The 25,337-nt window shown below is 38.9% G+C and overlaps 1 protein-coding gene across 2 annotated transcripts in view; it reads right to left on the minus strand.

The window, feature by feature from the left end:
- Positions 1-2,273: 2,273 nt before the first annotated feature.
- Positions 2,274-25,337, minus strand: part of CAP2 (cyclase associated actin cytoskeleton regulatory protein 2) — a 68,569-nt gene continuing 45,505 nt past the window's right edge. For both annotated transcript variants that reach the window (XM_054285418.1, XM_054285419.1), the window contains exons 5-13: positions 25,181-25,324; positions 24,889-24,974; positions 23,073-23,178; positions 10,765-10,954; positions 9,755-9,930; positions 8,422-8,545; positions 8,118-8,200; positions 5,441-5,581; positions 2,274-3,855 (exon numbers count right to left, since the gene is read on the minus strand). In XM_054285418.1, coding sequence (XP_054141393.1) covers positions 3,772-3,855; positions 5,441-5,581; positions 8,118-8,200; positions 8,422-8,545; positions 9,755-9,930; positions 10,765-10,954; positions 23,073-23,178; positions 24,889-24,974; positions 25,181-25,324 — 1,134 coding nt within the window. In that variant the 3' untranslated portion in view covers positions 2,274-3,771. The remainder of the gene's footprint in view (positions 3,856-5,440; positions 5,582-8,117; positions 8,201-8,421; positions 8,546-9,754; positions 9,931-10,764; positions 10,955-23,072; positions 23,179-24,888; positions 24,975-25,180; positions 25,325-25,337) is intronic.

The following is a 25,337-nucleotide window of genomic DNA, read 5'->3' on the forward strand; positions in this document are numbered from 1 at the left end:
CCAGTTCAATGGCAAACAGCATTCACGCCCTTCGCAAACGCTGCAGTCCCGCAGGTTGTCATTAAAGGCTTGCGAAGGCCTGGCCTCGGCTGTTCCCTGCCATCTGGTGGGTACTTGGAGTCACTACCTCGATGCTTCTGATTTCCGTGGGCTCTTAGTAACAACTAAGCGAGAATCACGGAACGCGGAAGGGCTGAGGTTGGCGGGGACCTCTGGAGTTCACCTGACCCCTGCCCAAGCAGGGCCCCCTAGAGCCGGCTGTGCACGGCCATGGCCATGGCACTTCTGAACTCTCCAAGGAGGGAGCCTCCATCGCCTCTCCGTGTTAATGTTGGTCACTTGCACCTGAAAAGAGTTTCCTGACGGACAGAGGGAATCTCCTGTGCTTGCTTCAGTGTGTGCCCATTGTCCCTGGTCCTGCCACTGGGCACTCCTGAAGAGAGCCTGGCTCCCTCCTCTTTGCACCCTGTTCTATTTAAGTTTGACATCCATTGAAGCTTTTAATAGGAAAAAAACGCTCTTTACACCTTTAGAACTTAAATTAAAAACTCACCTTCCCTTTTATGTGTGTTTTACTGTCTGATTGAGACCATCTGTACTGGTGAATATTTGACCCATGCAGGTTTATAGAAATAAACTGGCTAATTCCACCATACACATTTTTTACCTATTAATAGATGAACCAAATTAACTGTTCTTTGTTTTGGCAGTGGTACTGACTTTAGGGCATGACCACAATATTAGTGCAGTGTAACACAGAAATCAAGGGGTATATCTTGTGTGACAGCATGCAGTAAAAAAAACATCAGTGGGACCTCAGGGATGCTCAGCATTTAGCAGTTCATTCCTTGCTGGAATCAACCATCAAACACAGATCAGTCTTGCTGCTGAAAACTTGGTGGCTGCAACTGCTCATGGTTGACATGACTCATCAAATGATTCTTCTGCAGTTTGTTGGCTATTTCTACTCTTAAGATAAACTTGATTTTTCACAAAATGAGTTTTTAACCTTTAATTGTACACAAATTCATGTAAAGTAGAAGCACAACTTTGTTGATTTAGCGCTCCTTTATAATTTTGAATTTAATGACGGTTGCAGGGAAAGAACAGTCCAACCTACTGGAAATGTATGACAAGTATTTTTTATGATGACCAAACTGAACTGACAAAAGGTGGTTATAGGTTTGTTGTTGTTGTTATGTGGTGACTAAGAGTGCTGGATATAATCTATTTTAGAGGTCTCTCTCCTACTTTTCTGGTGTCCAGTCATGCATTGACTTGGTACCCTTTTCTTCAGTTGAAGCAATTGCCTTGGGTCTGTCCATGCAAGGCCTTCTTCCTTTCTTTTAAACTTCTGCCCTCTGACCAAAGTCTGAGGTGTGCTCAGACTGTCAGGCATGTTTTGTTGCTTTACAGGATCTATTTCTGCTAAATGACCAGTCAAAGCAATGTGCTTAACGTGAATGTTAAGGTGAAGGTCTAGCCATGAAGGAGTTTGCCTTCAAATGTTTAAAGAAGAATCAGATCAGCCTTCATGGACTTTGTATTTGATGGGGGAGTTAAATCCCTCAGAGGAACTATAAGAATTTGCCTCTGTAGTGATTAAGGGCTGTCTTGCTGCTTTCTGTTTATCATCAGGATTTGATACCTGGTTTGTGTCTTACCTCCAAAGCAGTAAGTGGCATCCTGCTGCTGCATAATGCCTTGTTCCCTCTTTGATGCTGTATGAAAGAAAAAGTCAGTATCTCAGGCCAGAATGCTCCAGAAGGAGATTATTTTGTGGAACACATTACAATTATGATTTAAGGATTCAGCCCTTCAACAATCCTTTTATCATGACAAGTATGCGATGCCCATTTTTCAGAGATGAGGCACATCCAAGTGATACACAGAATGGACCACCTGTGATTGAAGCCATATAGAGAAACAACAGGAAAAGCAGGAAAAGCTAAAAATAGAAGGCAAACCATACCAACTTGCACTACATCATCATCATCTCCCTAAACATAATCCCTGGAACATCCAGGTGTACCTAGAAGTGACAATCATGAAAAGCTCAATTTGCTGGCTGTCACCTAAGTTATGTGCATGACACTTCAGGTTTATTTGCCAGCATACAGAATATCCTCTACTCACTGTGAGGTGGATTATGGCAGCAAGAGTGGTGATATTTTATTGAAATGGAAGGAGGAGCTACTTTTTCTCACTCCAGCTTTTGAAACAGGGTTTAAGGAAGAGAAAGCCTGTAGGACAAACAGTGCAATAGGTTAAGCTCTGAACAACTTTGTTTTTAAACAAGTACATTTTCCTTTTTATTTCATAAGAAGTTTACTGTTGAAAAAATTATATATATTAAAGCAAACACATTATACACATAGGTTACACATCAGATAGCAAAACCGTAAGGAATGAGCACTACTGGTTATATTGTATAGGGCTTACGATCAAAGGTATGCTTAAAAACCCTTAAGAGTTAATGTACTTTCAAGGTAAGTTAGGCACAAAATTTAGCTTGTAACTAGCTCTGCAAGCATCTCACTGTGACTTAAGTGATACAAAGTATTACAAGTGATCAAAAACATAAATTGACTTTTAAATTTTTTTAAGTTTTATTTGTACTATGTGCTGAAATAGTACAAATGTATGCGATACTCCACCTTTGTTAAAAAGAAAAAATTGTAGGGACTGTAAAGCAGAGTCAAAGGGCTAAACCAGTCCTTTATTTGGGCTCAGAATTGGTATGGCATAAATCTATGGCTTTGTTTTGTGAATGTATTTGAAACTGAGTAACTACTACAAATGTGGGGAAAAAACCCCAGGATGATACTTTTAATGAACATGATGAGTTACAATACAAGTATTTTAAAGGAACTTCATAAGTAAGGGAAACTAGCTGGTATCAGACATGTCTGTCTGTCTTGGTTTTCTGTATAAGATGCAACATAAAATGTGAAATTTTAAAAAGTGAGAGATTGTGTCACCCAAAAAAAAAGAGAAAAAAAAGAAATTCAAGGCGCAAAAAACCTTCAAGTAATTTCCTGCAAGATTTAGCATTTATGAGGCCCTAGCTTAGAACAAATTACTAATTTGCAAGAAAAGAGAAGGCAGCAGCAAGTCTGTGAACCACAGTAAAATCTTCACAGAAAACTGTGGGATCTTCTAAATATGCATATTAAAAACATTTTTTATTAAACTACCAGATTTTTTTTTTCATTTTCATTTTTACATGTATTGCTGTGGTGACAGTTGTCCTTTTTTGCTTGTTTGAAACGAAACACATTATGATTGCCACAGAACTGCAAGAAATTGCATACTTTCTACAGGTACATTTTTGCTGCATCAGACAGGAATTGCTTAATAGGCAAAAATAAACACCTTAAAGTCTTAATGCTGTTTTTGATTAGCAGAAATACAAAAAGGAATGCACTGAAGCAAGATGATTAAAAAAAGTGTATCATGCAGTACGTTGGCTTAACGTCTACAAAATTTCAAACCAATGATGTGACTGGAGGGTGGGGGGGTTTAACCTATTGCATTCTCATTCAGAATTAAAACTGTACGTGAAGGCAAACTGTGTGGAGATGTGACCAGGACCGGGATGCCTAACAAAAGGGTGCCAGATGTGTTATTGTTCCTAGCATGCAGAGCTAATGCTTGAAGGCCTATGACAGCAGCATGAACTCCTGCTACCTCTAGTTCTTTACACGACTGCTTTGTGCGTGCTGGCCGCGATCTGGCCGCGGTCAGCAAGTGCTCCATGGCATGAGGAAGTCAACCCACAATCTCTGCAGGTTCAGTGACCAACTTAGATCCATCCCATGCTGTCTTGAACTGTTCAGGAACCGGAAATTCTTTCTGGTAGGAAACAAAAGCGACAATGATGGTTAAACAAACAGAGGATAGCTCATGAAAACTGGTGGAATACTATTAGTTCTACATGACTGCGAAAGCATTGATAGCTCAGACATGCCAGGATTAGAGAGAAGCCTTCTTTATTACCCTAGGAAGTTATTTTACAGTGCCACACAGGAAAAAGGCTGATTGCTACCCAGTTTCAAACAGCCTTGGTATGGTATGACTTTGCAATAATCTCTCTCACACCATTATCTGCATCAACAAAGTAAATAAGCCTCATGTCAGAAATTACTTCAGATTCCATTGATGTCTGGGTTGGAAGACAGTATAGAGGATATAGATATGGAGATTAAGCCAGGAGTCCAATTTTAAGGACAAAAGCAATACTCTAATAAGGAAGAATAAAATAAAATAAAATAAAATAAAATAAAATAAAATAAAATAAAATAAAATAAAATAAAATAAAATATCCCAGTCATTTTAAGTGTGATACACTAGTATCAAACTAGTCAGCATCCTTTGTGGGGTACACAAATGAAGCAGAACATCAAATAAAATACCCCTCTATTCTACAAATTCAGTGAAATGATGGGGGATGTTGTTGAGTATTTCTCTGTACCCAGTAAAGAAAAAAATATGTGAAGAGAAGAGTTTTTTGTTTAGACCTCAAAGAGATGTTTTGGTAGCCAGTAATTTCTGATGTTATGGTGATTTTGAGGTGAGACTGAACAAAAGGACTCTTTTTAAAAAAGAAATAAGTGAATATGAGCCCATTAAAACTTGTTCCCTTTTTACTTGTGTAAAGCTGGCCATCTAGCAGTCACATTTGAAAATGTGAAGCACAAAAGTTCTCATTACACATTTTATTTCATAAAGCCTAAACCCCTGTACTAAATTCCAGCCCAAGAGACTAGCAAGAAATTGAAGTTCTGTCTATGGCCATGCACTGCAATTTCAACTCTGCTCCATTGACGACACCAGGGAACTGTTATTTCACACACACTTTGCCTGCTTGTGTGTGAAGTGACAGAGCATGACTTTACTAGAAATGCCACTGTGCACAGTAGGAAAATTTTACTAGAACGGGAAAGGAACTGGAAAAATGCCAGTTTAAGTGGCTTTTAAGGACATATGTTGAAAATAGTACAAAGTACTACAGCTGCTGCCCATGTATCAATAGCTGTAGAAAAAACAAGTATATCATACTGTATTATTTCACCTGTAATAGCATTACATTTATCTTAGTTTTGGCCTCATCATCTTCCAACTTAAGTGCTCTTCTGTGAAGGTAATTTCTTTGGGAGACCATGTTTAGATATAAAAAAAAGATCAAATGGATAGGACATGAAGCCATCAGAATGGAAAGAGAGGACATGATTTTTGATCTCTGAAATTACTTTGTGCCCCAGAAAATAAAGAATTCTTCCTCTTGAGATACAGGCACATAAAAATTAAATTGTTTTGGATCATTTTTGGTGACAAAATTATGTGTGTTACATCAGTTTCTTTCCTAGCAGCTTAAGTGCTCTTAGCTGCCAAGACTAGTATGAAAGAGAAAGGAAATTTGAAAAAATATCTCACTCACATAATCACCGTCCTGGGGGATGAGAATGTTCATCTCAGATGACTTGGCACTCACAATCTCACAATCCAATGACTCCTCACTGAGGTAGATGTGGCAGCCTTCTGTTTTGTTAATAGAAATGGTTGGCACTTTCCCCATCACCTGCAAAATAAAATCTACTTAACATCAAATCTTAAAATGCAAACAGAGATACTGTTAATAAAATCCTCATTGCCTTCTAGGTCTAATTTTGGCCACCAGCACCTGATCTATGTGTCACCTGCCTGTGTGATGCTTTTATTTGATTTATTGGACACTGAAAATTCTTGGTGGTGGTAACAAAGACCTATACACAACAACAAAACTGTAATGTACAGCAAGCTTTTAATATACAGTTTGATGACAGTACTTCTCTGATTCTTTGTAATTTCAGTGATACTTTTGTGCTGATATTTAGGCAGTGTTCACCTTGCTCAGCAGTGAGTATTGGCTAAGAAGTCAAACATGGCAACTTCAACCCAGTAAGGGCAAAGGAAAGACCCCAGCATAAAGTAATATTCAACAAGGGATTTGTAATACACTCTGAAGACTTAAAAGCTCTTGTAGCATGCAACAGGAAAGGGTTTTTATCCTCTTCAGGCAAGCTACAGTTCTGAATATGTACTAAGATCAACTAATTTAAATCTCTAAAACTATTTTGTATGTCTCTTGAAGAGCAAGCACAGGATTTACTTGAGGCGAGGAAGGGAAATCTTCTCTTGTTTACAACTTTACAGATTGAAAGATGTCTTCATGGCCAACAGACTTGACTCACTTTTTGTCAGTAAAATTCCTGCTCCTGCCCTCTCTAGCAAGGGCAGCAATATACTCTGGACATCAAAACACCAGAGATTATCCTAAGCCATAGAACAGTGACAGCACGTGACAGAGATGTACTTCTTAATGAGAGTGTCTCCTATCACTTAATTAAAGAGTATCTTTCAACTTCAGTTCCTTAAATGTGGCAGTAAACCAAGTGCTCTGTGCTCTTGCATCCCACCCTTATCCTGAAGTATGAGCTATGCAGTGGATCAATGTATCTTAAAGTTCCTCTTCTTAAATGGGTTCTTATGCAATCAAGAACAGAAGGAAGGAGTGTTTAAAAAATTTTGCAATCATCTGGCAAGAAAAATATATACCACTGAGATAAAGGAGAGACAAGCAATATGGCACTGAAGTCACTATAGCAAAATCTCTAGCATTAATTTACTGAAATCTGTTGCCATAACATATTATGTATTTGGACATTCTGAACTCAGGTCTTCAAATTACTGAGAAAACTGAGGTGCTTAGCACTTGGCATACACCAGCCCTGTGGGAGCTGCCTGATTCAAGCAGCATACAGCAGATAAGCCAGATCCTGCCTTCCTAAATGGATGCCCCCTCTGCTCCTTGATATACATAGAAGCCTTATCAATATTCATAGAACATGCTTTATTTTGATTCCAAGAATTTTGATTCTTAAAAAAGGTATTTCCACTTTATTTGAGTATTAGCAAGCTGGGGCTTTGCTATTTATTACATACTAATTTTTCAGCTTTCATGAATAGTTTAAGAGGTAATGATTAAAAACAATATAATTATTTTAAAACTGCTCAAATAAGTGCCTGGGATCCATAACTCACTGTCTCATCTGCTGTAAAAAGACATGTAGTGATCATGAATAAAACTGATTGTTACACTTCAGTCACTTGTATAAGGTTCAACATATAAAAACCCCATCTTGCTCCTATTCCCTGTGGTGGCTGTGACCATTACTTCTGAAGCATGGAGCAGGACTGCCTATATTTAATGTCATACAGCAGGCACAGCCTCTTAAACAAAAGACCTCACTTTGAAGAGTGGCAGTTTAATGTAATAATTAACATTTTTTTCACTCAAAATAGTATGTCCTGGAGTCCCTTCTTGAGATTACACAGTGTGTGTCAGACACAACCCAGTATTAGAGCAGGTAGTTAGACCTCTGTGGAACAGGATGACTGAAGTGCTGTAAATGTCAGGTAGACTGTACATTTTGAGCAGGACAAGTGTCCCCACTAGAGAGGGCAATGTATAGATTTAAAATATGTGTATTTTCTTTTCATGAGAATCTTAAGGAAGATGATGTCTGATTAAGCTTTTTGAAGGCAAATAAGTAACTACTTAATTATATAAAGTGTCACATCACTGGCCAGGGAGATTTTTTGAAATCCCAGCACCTACTTTTATGTTATAGCTTTTAGTTGTCCTTTGACAGTCTATTTGAACATTTCCATTGAGAGGATAAGTAAAGAAAAAAATCTTGTGCACTTAGAAGTCAATTAGCTAACTGCTAGAATTTCTTCTGTAAGCACTACTGAACTTCCAAGTGCTGGGAGTTGCTTAGCATGAAAGCAAGCAGATCCGGGACAGAAGGAACAGTTCTGCCAGTGTACAGATCTCTCAGCTTCACCAGAACCAGAAGGCACTAGGCTATGGGACGTTGGTTCAGTGATAGTAAATTCTTTTCACAAGCATTTTCTAAAAACATCAACAGAATTTAGAGCATATAAAGATCCATTTGGACACTTCTTACTTTTGTTGTGCTCTGTGAATTTTTAAAATCTCTTGTAACTATATGTTGGGCTTTTTCACCCCCACTTGTTCTAAGTCTGTCTTCATCTCTCAATTGGATATTTACCTGAATTTGAATATCCCTGGAGTTGATCACTTCCACGATTCCCACAACATTGTCAAACACAAGGCCAAACTTTTTACAGTTGTCTAAAATAAAAGCAATCATAAATAAGAAAGGCAAGACAAAAGCAAATACATGCACACCTGCTACATTAACCATGAAAATTCCCAGTCCTGCACTGCATAGCTGAGTGACTTTACTCTCATAATCAATCATTAAAACAAATGGAATGATTCAGATGCATTATTAATCACATAAGTCAGTTTTTTCAAGACTCGCTTGAAGCCCAGCTGAGCTACCCACTCACCAATAGTAATTGAGTTGATTTTTCCTTTTATCTGAAGTGTAGATTTGTTACACTTAAAAATATAGGCCACTTGCTTGAGTTCAGTGTTGTTAATGACCAGGTCATTCTTATCCTCTTGATATTCCTATTTCAAAAGAAAGTTTATTTAATTGGTTGTCTTTAACTAACAGTTTTTAGCTAACAGTCAGACAGAGTTTAGTACAATTTATCCTCGAGTCATTGCATCTTCAGTTACAACACAGCAATATCCTTCCTGTGGCTTAAAATCCTAATCTGATTGGTGACCAGATATCTCACCTAAGTGACCCTTAGATGACACTGTATCTTTTAGAGCTGCAGAGCTGAAGAAGTTAGCACAGAGAGCAATAAAATCCATTAATTTTGCAGCAAAGATGTTAAGCTCACAACAATTAAAAAAAGGCACTCACAAAACTGCTGTTTGGCTCCCATCTGATTCAGACTGAAGAACAGAGCAAGTTTTCCTTCCCCAAGTGTTATATAATATTCTGAACACATACAGGCATTACCATCTACAATAATGGAGTAATCGGCAAATAAACTTCCTTTCACTAGGCTTAAAAGAACAATTACACTCCAGGGATGTCCAGGAAAGCCTAGAGATCCACAAGGGAAGTTCCAAGTAGTAGAACCATAACAACATACCACAGGCAAACACTGACTGCTCCTTATGCAAACTGGACTCCACTGTAATATACACTGACTGTGTATATAACCTTCTGCATGACTAAACTGCATGTTCTTTCTGCTCTCTCTTAACCAGCAGTCACATCAATTTTCATTCATAGATTCTTTGGTATATGCCTACATAAATTAACACCCAAACTTAAAACAAATCTCCTCTTTCCATCTGTAGATTGGGCAAAAGGAAAACACTCCTCTACTTTAAGCACGGAAGACATGCTTGCATGGAATGGGCAATGAAATATAAATGTATAATTCCATTGGCTAGGGAAACTGTGATGACTGTTCTCTCTCACTCACAGGAATGGCGTGCAAGAAGAGATTTTAATTGGTGTTTTTCTCTAATGGGCTTGTTTCTGGGGCATTGTCTGATTTTACAAGGAATTTATATGCCGATTCTGATGTTCTCCAGTGAGATGAATTAATAAGTGATTCTCAGAGACAAATGAATTAACTTAAAATCCTACAGAATAGTAAAAGTTGAAGTGTAGCAAATGCAAAGAAATGGAGGACTCAGCCCTTTTTAGCTGCAACTTCGTTTTGTTGCATGTGAATGACAGACAAGAGGTTTCAGTGCTCCTCCTGGTTTGCAATGTGCAAGTTGCAATTCAGAGGTGTGACTGGAGCTCACCACTCTCCACTTCTTTCCCTCTAGCTCCAAGACAGGGGGATGGTTCTGCTGTGGAGAATTCTTGGGAGAGGTAGGACTTGGAGTATGGCTTTTTGTTGGAGAACGAACAGGTGGACCTTGGGCACGTAGGCTGGGGTTCTTGTGAGTCTTCTGGTCATCAGAGACATGCCGAAGCCCTAAAAACCAAAAAGAAAGGGTGCTTGTGAAAGAGAGGTTATTTTCCAATCCTTGAAGTGCTCATATTGAAGCATGAGAAGTTTGTTTGTAGTTGTGTTATTCTCTGAAATTACCTTTTAAAAAAATTTCCTCAAGGTTTACCTGGGTAACAACCTGAAGTGTAACTGCTGACATACTTTTAGCAGATCATATAAAAACTCTTCTACTATGGATGGGCTCTTAGTATCTTCAACAGAAAATTCCACAATGTCTTCTAGGTCCCTCTCTGTCTGTAGCAAGCTCTGAGAGCTTGTTGTATAATGTTTTTCCATGAGAGTTTATTTTTCTAATTTATGACAATATTTGATCTATCCCTGCAGCATTAAATGCAAATATATCAATCATATGTATTTAAATTCACAGATACATACTTAAATTACAGCTGTCCAATATTAATACAAAAAGCTTTATTTCACCTGACATGTAAGACGTTTTGACACAGGTTTGTACACTCAATATGAGTCAGAAAGAGAGATAAAACTTTATTGCAATTGTAACTTAAGAGGCTGATCAACTACTGGGGGCTGAAGATATCCAGTTTGGCTGCCTTAAAATTAAAAGGATACCTCCAAATGGTGTGAATGTCAGGTATACTGAACTTATTGGGTGGCTAGGGCTTCTAAAGGAGGTTTTGGAGCAGCCTTCTCCATCGAACCATTGCAAGCCTCAGAAGGATCTGAGCTGCCAGAATGTAACTTAAAAATGCTGTTAAAGCTGTGAAATGCTGTGAAAGATGTAACAGCTCTTGATGTAGTTTGACTGCTGGATCACAATTCGATTTCTTGTCTCCTGACCTTTGGTAATTGCCTCGCCCTGGTTGAGCTGTGCAAAGAGGGCTGAGCGGGATGCGGTTCCCTCGTCCTTTGCGGTTTCCGTATCAAAGATGGGGGGCGGTCCCGGGGGCGGCGGGGGCGGAGGTGGCGGGGAAAGGCCGGAGCCGCTGGTTAGAACAGATCGCATGGACATGGAGGATGCAACAGGACCCTGTTGGAGACAGAGGGAATTATTTTACACACGGTGTTTCAAGGAACATTGTATCACAACAGCTCTTATTTATTAACATCCCTGAATGCTGCAGGTTCGAGTGACTCTAGAAAGCCACAGGCTCAGGAGAATTTCTGGCTTCATAATCGAATATAATCCTATGAATCCTTCCCTGCACCTGCGCAAGCACAGCTAGAAAGACTGACAGCCCACACTCTACCCTTACTGCAGAACGACTCCACCTAAAATATTTGTCTTAAACACTTCTAAGGGCTGATGTTAAAAACCTTTACCAGTAACTATTCCATAATTTATTCCAGTGTTTACTTACGCAAAAAGGAAAATATCTCCCTTTTCCCTATAAAGATGATGTTTTGGTACAACACAAATAACGGAGAGGTTCATGAACTGTCAGTTATACATAGGGAACGTGATAAATTGTATGCAAGATGTAAAATGCTATTCTTAGAACTGTTCAAGTTATCTGTAAAGATTCAAATACCACAGAATGTAAAACTATGTTGATTCAAGTATGTTGATTCTGAAATTCAATTTTTGAGTTCTTAGTTCAATTTCTTACATTCTTTTTTCCTTTTTTTTTTCAGTTGCAGTAGATCACAGCACACAAGTTAGGAGTGAAGGAGGCTTTGGCAAAGTAAGTAACTAAATCTTTCTTTCAGTTTGCATAACCAAAAGTACATATTTTGTTCTGAATTACAGTTCTTACATAGAATTTCATCAAAAAGACAGAAATACTAATAATTATCTGACTAAAATCTTGTAAGAATGCTGTAACATCCTAACAATAGATGTTAGAGACAATCTGAGAATCACTTTTACTATCCTGCCACTGAGTGTCACTCTGATCCTACCTCTCTGCAGCACAGAGGGAACTTCTAAAAGAACTATTGAGAAAATTAGATTGGTTCTGATGAGTTCAGGTAGCTACAGAGATACTGTGCATTGCAGCAGCAAATATTAACAGGTGGGCAGATACAATGGGAAAATTACAGCGACTTAGGGAGTCACAGCTCCTCTAACTGGCTGCCTTTGTTAAGAGATACAGGTTTTAGTGTGCCCCTGGTAATCCATCCTGGAAACAGATATTGCTTAGCTGGCCTCTGAGGATATTTTTAACCATTTATGGTACTACTCTTTCTGCTTTCCACTAAACTGAAACAGCAAAGCATTGATCTGATTCATGCATCTCATGGGAGTGGAAGCTACAGCTATTTTTTAAAAAGTAAAACCTGTTCTGGCCTGTAATCCCAAACTGATAACAGGAAAAGGGCTGAGGTCCACATACTCCTTTTTAACTTACTCTTCAGATATACTTTAAAAACAAAATAAAAGTCCAAGATCTCCTATGGGGATAAGCTCTCTTCTTGTTATTAAATCTTTTTGATCAAATGTAAACAAATGAGAAGAGTCTCCTTTTAGAACCAATCATAATTTATTGTCAAGATATACTGGAACTAAAGTCGACTGCTTTTAGAGACATTCAAGTGTTGCATGGATACATTTAGCTCAGAGCTTCTGCTTACATACTTCCTGATTACAGGTCAGTGTCTTAGGCTGGGGACAACTTCTTCACTGGGCCCTCAGTTTATAGTGCCTGTTCCCTGCCTCTCCTAATGCCAGTGAAGTTACCTGCAGCAGAGTCAGCAGAACTATGAATTATTGTAATTTAAAAAAAAAAGAATGTAAGTGGATTTAGTGGTACAATCAGTTATTGCTGCCTGAGGTGCAATACAGATCTTCCCCTTCTGTTGCCTGCAACCATAGCAACTGAATCCACTATGCCCTGGTTATCCAGAATTACGAACATTGCATTTGCAGGGCTTTTTAAAACACTCAGATAGTCAGAAATGGCACTCACCATTCACAGTGTGAACATGCAGTTATGAATTATGTACACTTTATGAAAGGCAATTAATAGCAGTAGTGTTAACGGCTAATAACTTTTAGTCTGAGATGAAAATTCGCTTGCCAAATTCCAGACTGACATCTGATTTCTCAAAAATACCTCCTGCTTCCACCTGCCTACCAGTACAGTGCTGTAATTTTCCAGAAACTTGTGTAAGACTCACACATCCACTTAGAATTTACACCATCTAAACTGTGCAAAGGCTGCAAAGGTGCATTAGAGAAAAAATTTCTGGAAGCTATCTGCGTATTCTGCATGTAACACAGGGTGGTAGGTCACTCTGGCAGTGTCTTTGCTTCAAGTGTCAAACTCAAGGCCATCACAGACCAGTGCAAGACACTCTGGGCTAGAATTCTGCTGAGTAGTGTATCAAAGGCAGTTTCCCAAATGGCAACTGAAGTACGGGAATATCCATGTAATGAGACAGAACTAAAACTCAGGAGGGTTTATCTATGGAAGGAGGTCATCTCTGTCTCAGAACTCTGAAAGAACTTCCTTGTCAAAGTACAGATAAAAGGAAGGATTTTAAACACATTAGTTAAGTTTTGACATGGTTTTCTATGACTGGAGATTGTTATATTTATTTTCAAGGAACAGACGAGGTAGGAAAGGATCTGGGAAACTAGGAGCTTTTTTCCTTTTAGTGGAGTAGTGATGAAAAACAAGTCTACTCAAAAATCTCAATTCTTGACCTGAGCAGCTAAGACATTCTAGTCCTTTTAAGTGGATTTCAAAAGTAAGAAAAAAATGTATTCATTGCACTCATGCTGCTCATCTGCCTCTTCTTTCCTTTACAAGCCTGGTCCCTCCACCAAAGTCAGTGGTTATCTCCACTGAGCACAAAAGATTTTGAGTTAGATCTAATTAAGAATATAGAAGCTATCACAAGGTAAAGACACCAGAGGTTCTGTCACCCTTCCCACTCCTTTATTTTGTGCAGTCATAGAAATAAAAGACAGACTGAACCCTGGTTGTTAGCTTTTCTCCTGCATGGCAAATCTTGTCTAGTTTAAGACCTGAGTTACAGCTACACAAGCTAACTGATATTGTAGCATGCTATTTTCAACATCTAGGGCCATTCTGGAAACTGCAAACAATTTCAATCATAAATTAGGCCAGGCAAAATTGAAAGAGAAATCACAGGGAAAAAAGGTCTCCAAAGTACATGGTTTAACTGCTCCACTGTAGATCTCCCATCTTACAACATGGACTCCAGTAGGGCAATCTCCCATTGAAATAAAATGGAATGGAAAAGACAGACAAGTCTCACTAATGAGAAGGTGCCCAGACCTGCTGGGAAGAGGGGTACAGTCTAACTCTGGCTACAGTCTTCTTTTCCTTGCCATTTTAACGTACCTAACTGAAATCAAATAAAAATTCAAATGAGGTGAAATTCTTTGTGGGAAAGTGGCTCAGGGAAACTCTCAAAAGGGGGCAGAAAGCACAAAATGTAACTGGAAATGTAGAATACACATTTCACTTGCATTCCCTGCATGCCAGGAAGATGGGACCTGTGCTGCACTCAGTCACACTGATGTAAAGGGCAACTTAAAAATCAGCCAAGTGAAGTAGTTCCAGGATTTTTTTTTTAATTCATTTTGACATCTATTAATAAATGAAGCTCCAAGTTACCAACCTCAGTCACCAACAATTACTTTGCTTTCTTTAGTTCCTCTTCTAAGACAACTTACACCCTTCAGGCTCTAGGATACTTCTGAACCAGGTTCTTAAACTGTTCTGGTATCTGGTAATACTTGTGTATAGTCCTATCCAATTTCAACAGAAGTTCCCTTAACAAAGTCCATTCATTTCTGTTCTGTATAGGGTGGTGTTTGTGAGAGCTGCTGGGAATAAAATAGCATGTTACATGCCCACAAAAGTTCATCTATCCTAAAGCAGCAGGTGCTTAGCAGCTTTGCTATTTGCAAACAACTCTTCAGATTAACTTCACGCAGATGTTAACAACAGTGTGTCTTTACATAAAAAGTATTAGGAGCCATTTGGACCAGTGAAGGCGGTTGTTTGCAAGCTGTCTTTCTTCCTCTTTTATTTCAGCTGTTTGCCTGGGCAACAGCTGCTGCTCTCAGTGCTGTGGTGTCTGCAGACACCACGTCAAGTTACACTGATTGCTGACTGCTCCTATTAACATGTTAGTTTGTGTGGTCATTTTTCCATCATTTACAAATATGCCCCTAGTGAGAATTAGCAGGGAACAACAGATAGAATCATCCTTACTGTGTGAAAATATAACACAAAAGTAAGCTGTAACTTTTAACCTGGTAGCTTTGCATCATAGTGAACTTGAGCACTTTGAAATGTGCTCCTGGAGCTTTTTGAAATGGAGGAAAATGTAATTCCCTGAGTAAGGTCCTATCAGGAACAGGAGATGCAGGCCCTGTGGCCATGTACTAAGAGCTCTGTAGGGGATAAAACATTTCAGAAATTTCCCCCAGGGCTGTCTTCAGCTTCCACCCATGCTCTAAATGGGGTGACAGGAATGGGTCAGGGTTTGCTCCTTACTGGATAGCCCCAAGCCATCTGCAGAGAGGCCCAAGGGCCCCCTCCCATTGACTGTGGCAGAGAAGCTTCCTTTAGCAACAGTGTCTGATGCTGCTGACATTGCTGGGTCTGATAAATTTCACTGTGCAGGGTTTGCAGGATTGCGGTACAACCTCAAAGTATGTTATCTCTCCACCTTCATCTTGTACAACTGGCAGAAGGGTGAGGTACATTTCTTTTTCTCACCTAACTGCCTTGCTGGAAGAAAGAAATGATTGTTTATGTTGAGATAGCTGCCTGGTTGAAATTCTCATTTCATTCCCTTGAAATTACAGCAGAGCTGAGCGAAGCCGTTTGAGAAGCTGGGCCTTGTTAAGCACATTTCTCCTAAAGGCTTCCTTCCCCCGGAGCACAGGGCAAAGCCAATCTTGTTAGAGAAACAAAACGCTGTTCAGATATAACACAAGTGCTCTGGATGCCACATTGTCACTAATTTTCAGTGGCCATATGCAGCCTGACGTGTCTTCAGGTCTGAGCCCAGCTACCGAGAGACAGTAAGAACTTCTTTTTATGTCTTATCGCAGATGTTACTATTTCCTGAGCTATTCTTGCTGAACAGCTCCCTGGGTTAGCCTTCCATGTCACTGTTACTATATTTGTAGAAGTGCAGCAGCAAGGAGCCCCAGTTAGACGCTCCTATCTCTGGGGATATGAGGGGCTTACGTGCCAGACCCTGTACAAACACCCGCAGCGTTCCTCTGTGTTTATCCAGCTTTTGGCTGACACAGTGTTGCTTGGACACTGAGGGCAACAAAGTTCTTGTGCTGGGAACCTGCTGGGGAGCATCTGACACAATGCATTTCTTGTAGCTGCAATGGTTGATTTTACTCTGAGCCAGAAGATTATAAGCATCTATATAATGCATTTAAAGAAATGATACATGCATGTGTATGATATACAGTACCTATTTTGTTGGTCATTCCTATTAAGAGGTAAGTATCTATTTGCAGCTGAAGCAACAGGTGGCTTAGAGAGGCCATGAAATCCCTCCCTTAATTTATTGAAAAGCCTTCTTTTCATGGCAGCAGACAAACAGGAATCCTAATGGGGAATATATTGTTCCCCCCCACCCCCCCAAAAAAAAGGAAGATTATAGCTGTTTTCTCCCCCTTTATAGTAATCCTAGTTTCACACCTAAAATGATTACAGCACTCTGTATTGTTCTCTTCATACATATGCACAGCCAAAGACAAGAACTGTGAAGCTCAAAATATCACATATCAACCTCTGGGAACAGGTGGACTGTGACTCAGAGGCACAGAGCTCTTGTTAAGGTGTTTTTTGTGTAAAAGTAGCTTAGCACAACAGTTCTATTACCTACTCTGTTTAAGCCACCTGTCTGCAAGGAGTTATGCTGCCCAGAGAGCTGCAATTTACTGGATGAAGCAGCTGACTTGCAGGGCCTGTAATCGTTGTCAGTTAAAACACAAAGCAACAAAAACCCGGCTCCGTTCTTTTCTTGTTACTGAGTCTCAGCAGAATTATTTATCTGCAGAGTTTTCAAGCTTTGCAGCCCCCTGTAATATACTTTTGCCGTTCATCACCTGTTCAGGATTTAAAATGGTGCTTACATCTTCAGAGTTACCCAACCAGAAATGTTTTATACAGCCATGCTCTCTCTAAATCATTTGAGAACTGTATGATAATGTAATCGCCAACACGTAATGTGCTCCAACAGGCAGATTCAACCATCTTTTACTTATAGAAAAATTTGGGTAAAAAAAAGACCAATCTGTTTAGCAAGATAGTGAAGTTTTAATAGATATACCTTTCCTTTTCTCTCTTGCACACTTTCAATTTTGTATTTCCTTTCCCTTTTCCACTGGAACTAGGCTGCAGGCCTTGCCCAGGTTTTCCCTTAACATGTCTGAATGGTGCTTGGTCCAAGTTAGAGAATACAACTGATAAACAGTAAAGACAAATATTTTCACCCACTGTTAGAATAAGAGAGTAAAAGTACTTTCTTTCAGAGGGACAGGGATGTGATTGAGGCAGTCTCCACCAAAGAGGCAACTATTGTAGAGGTGCCAGGATAGCCAGTTTTTTAATTGACCCTGTACCAAAAACCAGAACACTGCCTATTGTCTGAGAAAGAAACACTTGCACCTAAAGGATGCAATTTTTTCAACAAAAAAAATATAAGAGAATAGGGAATAGGGAAGGGGAAGGGTAGAGAAAGGAATGGAAGGTATACAGAAAAGGAGAGAAAAGGCTATTACTGAAAAAAACTGAGCGCTGTGGAAATGTCTACGTCTTCTCTGAGATACAGGTGTCTAAATTGGTATATCCATGCTGCCCTTCCTTCTATCTGAGTAAGGCCTCTGGGATTGCAGTCCTGGCTGTGGCTGGAATTTGGCACTACAGTTTTGACCTTTAGCTTTAGTGAAGTGGCTCAGACGATGGCTGCTTGATAAGTAGGTCAAACTAAACACAGCACAGAAGAGATACTGGACAGATAATAGGAGGCTTTTGCCCGCAGAAGTTGGTCTTCTGCAGCTTGTTCACATCAATATGTACAGAGATGATGTATTACAGGAAAATGTTTTGATAGAACAGGAGAAAGGCCGGGCCAATTTATAAGAAAATGTCTGGAGATAATTATTTTAGACTAGAATAAAATGCCCAAGTCTGCACTGAGACTAGGATAATTGCACTCAATAAGGCTAATGTAGGAATTATGATGGTACTTCTTGGTGTGGAGCTTGTGGAGATTTTCAGCTTTTAAAGAATGTTTTTAGAGTACTATCTAAGGAGTAATAAATGTTTTTAAAAACGCTATTTCAGGGGGAAAAAAAGACTTGAAGACACTGGCTTCAATGGTAACAGGATTTAAATAAATCTCAACTGCTTTTAAAGATGTGCAGACTTCATCCTAAGTTGTTTTGATTTGTAAAGAGGGAGAGGATTTCACTTATCACTTGAGTGAAATTCTGTATTCTGCTGGTAAAATCTATCCTAAATTACTATTGTATACAAAGAACAAAATGTTAAGTACAGATCCACCTGCAACTGAAACATTCAAGACAATTATCTTTGAGCAAGATTTGTGTCTTAACTCTTATTTGATATATGGAAAACTACAGCAGTCTCTTATTATTACTGGTTGTTTTCTTGCTGCAAGGTTAACCTACAGAAATAGGAGCAGAAGATTCACTTCCCCCAGATTACTCATGCAGGTCTTGCAGCAAACAAACTTTTCATTAGGCATTCTTGTGAGCTTATATTACAGCTGTTCATTTATTTGCATCACCAAAAAGAAGTGGAGGGTAGAAAGAGGCATGCTTCAACAGAATCCCTTCTGAAGAAAAAAAAAGAAAGAAAAAAAAGCACTTGCTCTTTATCAGAAAGAACTGAAAAAGGACAGGTCACATTACAGCTGTGGATTGCTTGTTAAAAACAGAAAGCTGTAGCAAGCAAAAATGACAATTACTGCATAGGTAAAATGCTACCCTGGGCACTTAAAATATTTCACTGTAACAACAGCTTTTTCCAAAGACTCACTGACATCTACGAATGTCACATCTGGTAGCAAATTAAAACAAATCTCCATTAGGCTGGTAATTGCTTATTGTCCCCATTGTCAAGATAGCTAAATTGAGATGTAGTGAGTATAGTGAATGGCCACTCAGCACAGGGTGTAGGAGGCAGAAGGACACTTTACATCCAAGATAACGAACTACAAAATTACACTTTTAAGGAAATACTGTAGATCCATCTGACTTGCACTGGCAAGCATATTTTCTCTGCCATAGGCACAATCAATGAATGAAAATGACTATTTCAGATTGTGCTGAAAACACATGGAACTTTTTACTCTCTGGGACAATCCTGCTCACGAACATATATTAGATACGTACTTTTGTTCTGTGAGCACAGTACCATCAAATATACTAACCACATCCATCATGCCTTGAAATGCCAATTTACACAGTCCAGTCTGGTTCTGTACCACCACTCCACACGAGGAGCAAAACAGGTTCAGATGCACAGAAGTCTAAAGGTCCTTAACTACACTATTTCCTTCTGTGTGTATTATTGAATACACTACATTCTTCACTATTTCCTTGGCTTTCTCCCCACACAGTCACACATTTCAATAGAGTGCCCTTAATAAGTAAAATATTGTCACACAACTTGGCACAACCAAAGTAAGACAGAACTGTGTTAGATCCAAAAATCCATGAACATCTGTTTTTATCACAAACTTTTTATAAAGCAGATAGAGATAAGCGTTATTGTCAGAAGTGACTGCTTGAACATTATGTCAACCCTTTGCACCAGTTTTTGTGTCTGTCTTCTAATTTATTAAGGCTTTTTTTTCTCTTTCCTCTGAAGTGTCTGCCTGTGTACCTGCTGCCAGAGCCAGGAACACTTTCCTGTGTGTACTAGTGATCTCTTCCAAGGCTGGCTGCAGCTGCCCTGTGCAGCTTGATGGAAGGGTATGGGGAGCTGGAAATGGCACAGCTTTGGGATCTTGCATGCACACAAATATGCACACCACAGTATAGCTTAGTGGGCCAGGCACCAACTCAAAAATACTGTCCCCTTTTTGGAAACCCAAGCATAGGAAATCCTCTGATCTAGGCTTATGCTCCTGGGGTTTGGTTGGATTTCAAGCATTGACAATACAGCTGGGAGAGAAGAAATAGTTAATATTCTTCCTGACTCTTCACTCTCATTAGAAATATCCAAATGTGCTACTTAAGAGCTTTTTATAGAAACTTCATGCATTGCTTTGTTGACTTCAGCAGATATGAAGGGTAAATTATTGGTATAATACACTTTGAAATCTGTACTTACATGCCCCAAGACATTTCTCTCTTTCTCTCCCCCTCTATAATAAAATACCTTTTTTACACCAATGTCTGCCTCTCATAAACGTTCCACTTTGTTAACACCTTGCCAAACTAATGCTTTTTCCTTTTTTCCTTTTATGCATGTAAGTGGAAGCTGCTGTGTGCAATGATTAACAACTGTGTCTGGAATATATCTACAGCCTTTTTATATATCACATTTTTTTGTCTAGACCCTGCTTCTGCAGACCTTTATGCTTAACTTCACACAAAATGAATCTGTGACTTCCATTCAACCCTTTAAAATGTATAACAAAAATGAAATTATCACTTGAGCAGCTCATTACTTTCTGTAATGTATTTGTTACCAAGCTTCATAGAAATATTTAAATAACATTTAAGCGATTTAAACAACCTGCTAACTTACTGGATTCTAATTTTCTTACACACACATTTAGTAAAACTTAAAAAAATATATACATCCATAAAAATGAGTCTGCAATTTAATCTTTGAGACTTGTATCACATAAAGGATAATTTAAATGAAGCATACTTCCAAGACAACTTCCAGATATGAGTGATATCCAAAGTGAAGTGAAATCAGTACTTCACATGCAGTGATGGGCTCATCACTCATGATGGAATGAGCACTGTTGGCAGGAAATGATGCTTAATATAAATAAACGAGTCACACCTAGATTTCAGCAATTTCTTGGACAGCTGAAGACAGAGAAATATAAAGACACAATGGCTGAGGTACTGGTTTAAGGACCAGTCAAACATAATCTTCAACAGCTACCCTTCTGAGTAAGACAACCAGTACTCACCAGCACCGAGAGCTCCTCCTGTTTGACCAAATGGCTGTAACAAGCCTTTACCTTATAACACTATCTCCATATTAGTGAAGTTCTATTAAAGGTGAAGATTATTCTTTTTCTGTATTAACAGAATGAATGATATCCCAGATTCTCAGGCTAATTCAGCTAATGGGGTACTACAATTCCTTTTCCTTATGTAATAATAATTTAGAAATCATTAGATCTTCTCACGTTCACAGATCATAAAAGAATAGGATGTACCAAGTGTGAAATTCTGTACTAAATAAAGGAATCATGCTTAATATTTACATTTTTTACTATAGAAACTTACAACGCAGCTAATAATTACAGTCTTCTAATTTATCCTGTTCAAACATTTTTGCATTGCTTCAGACTAAGATGTACATGTAGATCACAGTTCTCTCCCATGTTTGAACCTGCACTCAGATACCTGAGAACTGAAAGGCCTTGTACAGTGCCTCATGAAGGCTATGAAGAGAAAGCTGCAGCCTGTTGCTGAGCACAAGTAACCTACATTCTCTTACATGGTTATAACCTCCATTGAGGGAGAGAGAAAACAACATTTCCAGGTACCACAGAATCAGGGGAATGTCTGGCTGGAAGGGACCTTGAAGATCATCCAGTTCCAACCCCCTGCCATGGGCAGGGACACTTTTCATAGACCACATTGATCAGAGGCCCACCCAACCTGGCCTTGAACACTTGCAGGGATGGGGCATCTACAGCTTCTCTGGGCAACCTGTTCCAGTGTCTCATCACCCTCAAAATAAAAAATTTCTTCCTTATATTCAATCTTTCAATTTAAAACTATTGCCCTCTGTCCTGTCATTACAAGCCTTGGTGATGTATTTCCCAGTCTTTCTCACAAGCCCACTTTATATATTGCAATGTTGCAAAAAGGTGTCTATGAAGCCTTCTCTTCTCCAGGCTGAAAAAATCTCAACTCTCTCAGCCTGTCTTCATAGGAAGGGTGTTGCAGCTCTTATTCCATGTTAAGCTACACTTCATAGAATCACAGAATGGTTTGGATTGGAAGGCCATTAATCTGAAAGTTCTACTTCACTTCCCTATGTTCCCAAGTTCTTAAAACTGTTTGTTTTGAGAACTAAATGGTGACCTGCATTAGTCCTCTGAATATTAAAATTAAAAATAATGATATTTGTGTACACCTAAAAAATTATAAATTTGGTGTGAAAAACTGCATGTGCAAGTATATGGTAGGTTTAGGAGATGGTATCAGTAAAGAGCAGGATGATTACATTTTTAATATATTTCAGCAGTTCTCCTAATCAGATGATAAACACAAGCACATTATTAAAGTAAAATAGAACACTGTATCAATGTAGATGGTAGACATAAACTCTTACATTTATACCCAATATAAAATTAATTTTTCATGTTTATACCTCTCTTAGAGAAAAATATTCATTGCTACCATCTCATATGTAACACACAGAAGCAGGTTATATAAGGAGCATAAATAATTAGGTATGCAGTTATATTTACTCTCTCTGTTTCCAGAAGCTATTTCTATACATCTAAAATAATAGTTTTATAAAGCTATATGTCTACAATATTATGAATCCCTTGTCTTTGTCTTCCCTGTTATTAAATCCCTCTCTTTGTTCACATTCTTCCCACCATCCTTCTTTCCATGACACGCTCCCTCCCTTTCCTTTGGTTTGACATGTCCTTCAATGTTTTGCATACCTTCTACAGGCATGAAGAACTGTGTCTGTCTCTCTTTACCATCTGCAGCTGAGGGTTATGTCTATAATAATCCCAAGTAATTATTTTCTCTTTCTCCACACGTGTACCATAATGGCCTGAACATCTCCACCTATATCTCAAACATTTATTGCCTTGGTTGGGAAATCCATGGACCATGACTTCTGTTCCTGGCATAGATATTTATTTTTCCTGAGCTAATGACCTACATTAGAAGACAAAGAGGTTACTGGCTTTTTATGGTTCTTCTTTAAGAAAGAAACAGTACTTACAGTTTTACTCCAGGTGAGACCTGTGGTGTGATGCTCTTTGATATAAGCTTGAAGCTCAGACCAGATGTTCAGATATGACTTCACCCAATCAACATGGCGTGTGTCACTGTAAAAACAGAGGCAATATTTATCTATGAATGTATTTAAAATCAGAGAGCAGTGCTACTCTTGCTTAAAGCAGGTAAACCAAATGATATGGACAAATCAGTTAGCAGGCAGACAACCAGCCCAGTGCTGCAAAGACTGAAGCTACTACATTGGAAAGCTTCTAGATCCTTCTAGAGGACAAACAAGAGCAAAGGATGCCTCTAGCAGAGAGTGCTTCCTGCTAGAAATGTGTGTCACCATTCTTCTCAGGCTCAAAGTCAACTGAAAAATCACTAAAGGCACATTGAGCCTTACAGCAGGTAACCAGACATAATTTTAGGGTGCTGAACTTTAGAAAACTAAATAGCCATGGATTCTGTAAGATATTCTGGCTGCCATGTTCAAATGTGGCCAGGGCAATACTGGGTCATGTTACAGTCATCAGACTAAAATATTTATACATGAAGAATTTTTGAAGTACAAGTCAAAGTTGGCTTTAGAATCTTTGTCTTTAGTCCTTCAATGGGACTCATTAATGAAACCAGGAAATAATGAAGAGAAAAGCTGCTTGTAAGACGAAGTCCATAGTTATAACAAATTATTAGTGAATAATGATTGCTTACAAGGATTTGTGTGTCTACCTTCTATTTATTTCCTTTGGAATTTTATCCTTAATAATGGGGAGGACCTGGGTCAACAGGTTTAATCCAAAGCCTACTGAAGTCAAGGGAAAGCCTTCCATACTTTGGAAGACATTGTGGTTTGATTCAGTGAAAAACAGGGAAATAATTCCTCATTAAAGGAAGAATTAAATACCTAAATAATGTACTCCATTTATACCATTACAGAAGACATTTTTGTTCTCCAGTGTAAACACTGATACTATGTTGTAAAAATCATCAGTTACCCAAGCATCAGTTACTACCTTCAGTAGGTAAACTCAGGCTTTAGGAATAAGATATAACATATAATATATATAAAATAACATACCTGATACAGCATATCATTTATATTTATACATATTCAAGAAACATAAATACATGTGAAAGGTTTTAATACTTAAAACCTTCTCCCCACTAATGAGGAAAAATTCAATAGCAAATACCGTTTTTCACTGGGATATGAAAATCAAGACCCAAAATCTGGCCTTCAAAAGCATCAAGTCAGCAGAATTTATACATGACTTTTCAAAGAAGGACCTGAATTTTTTTCTCTTTCTCCATCAGTTCACAGATATCATTCATGGAACTTTATTTCTGAATTCCTTGTGCTCTTTAAGAATAGTGAAGTGGTGCAGAGAAAAATCAAATCAGGAGCTATGGAATTTGAATCTGTATATATCTACCACCTAATACACATTTTCAAGCCAAGAGCAAGAACAGCAACAGTATGAGAGCACAAAGGAGAGGAGGATGCACAGCAGCCAGCTAGCCACACGTCGCTATGTAAACAGGCATTTGCATATAAGCTCATGATGCTGGAATGCCAGAAAAATTAAAACTAATCTTAAAATGTGCAGAGGGTGAAAACCAGCACTGCTAACACTGTTGCCATTCTCACTGCAGCATGCTGCAGGTCAGAGGTGAAAGGGGAAACTATGCTACTGCAAGAAGGTTTCATCAAATGCTTTTTAGTTTACAAAACACTTCCTGTGATAGCACTGTGAACCCTACTGGTATGGTTAATGCTCTGTTCTCTGGCTAGTCCACACTGGAGCTTGGTAACATACCTGTTCTTGTAGTCCTTTAATACCCTGTTAGTATAAAAGGTAGCAGCATCATTCATCTCCTTGACATAAGGGCCTGGTTTAGGAGACTAGGACCATCACCCCATGGTAGCAGGAAACAACAGAAGGAGAAAGGAAGTAAAACATTAGTCAGACACCTCCCCTGACATACTAGGTTTATTACCTGCTTGGGTGTAGTAGAGACTGCAGAGCACTGCATGATTTGGAACTATCCTGGGCTGCACCATCCAGAAGCTTCTTAACAGCCCTCCCAACCATACCATGTGTCACTCACCACTGCTATCCACCCAAGGGCAGGGATGCTCTCACTGACAGCTGACAGGTGGTTGAACATTTTACTTCCTCTGTTCCTTTCTCTGAAGTTCTGGATTTCCTGAATCTTCTCTGATATTGGCTTGAGAAGCACTGCCACCTCATTCTGCAAAAAAGAG

This window comes from Melozone crissalis, unplaced genomic scaffold, assembly GCF_028551555.1.
Source record: "Melozone crissalis strain CALT ecotype California unplaced genomic scaffold, PUWL_Pcris_2 ptg000042l_1, whole genome shotgun sequence".
In the NCBI taxonomy this organism is placed as follows: domain Eukaryota; kingdom Metazoa; phylum Chordata; class Aves; order Passeriformes; family Passerellidae; genus Melozone; species Melozone crissalis.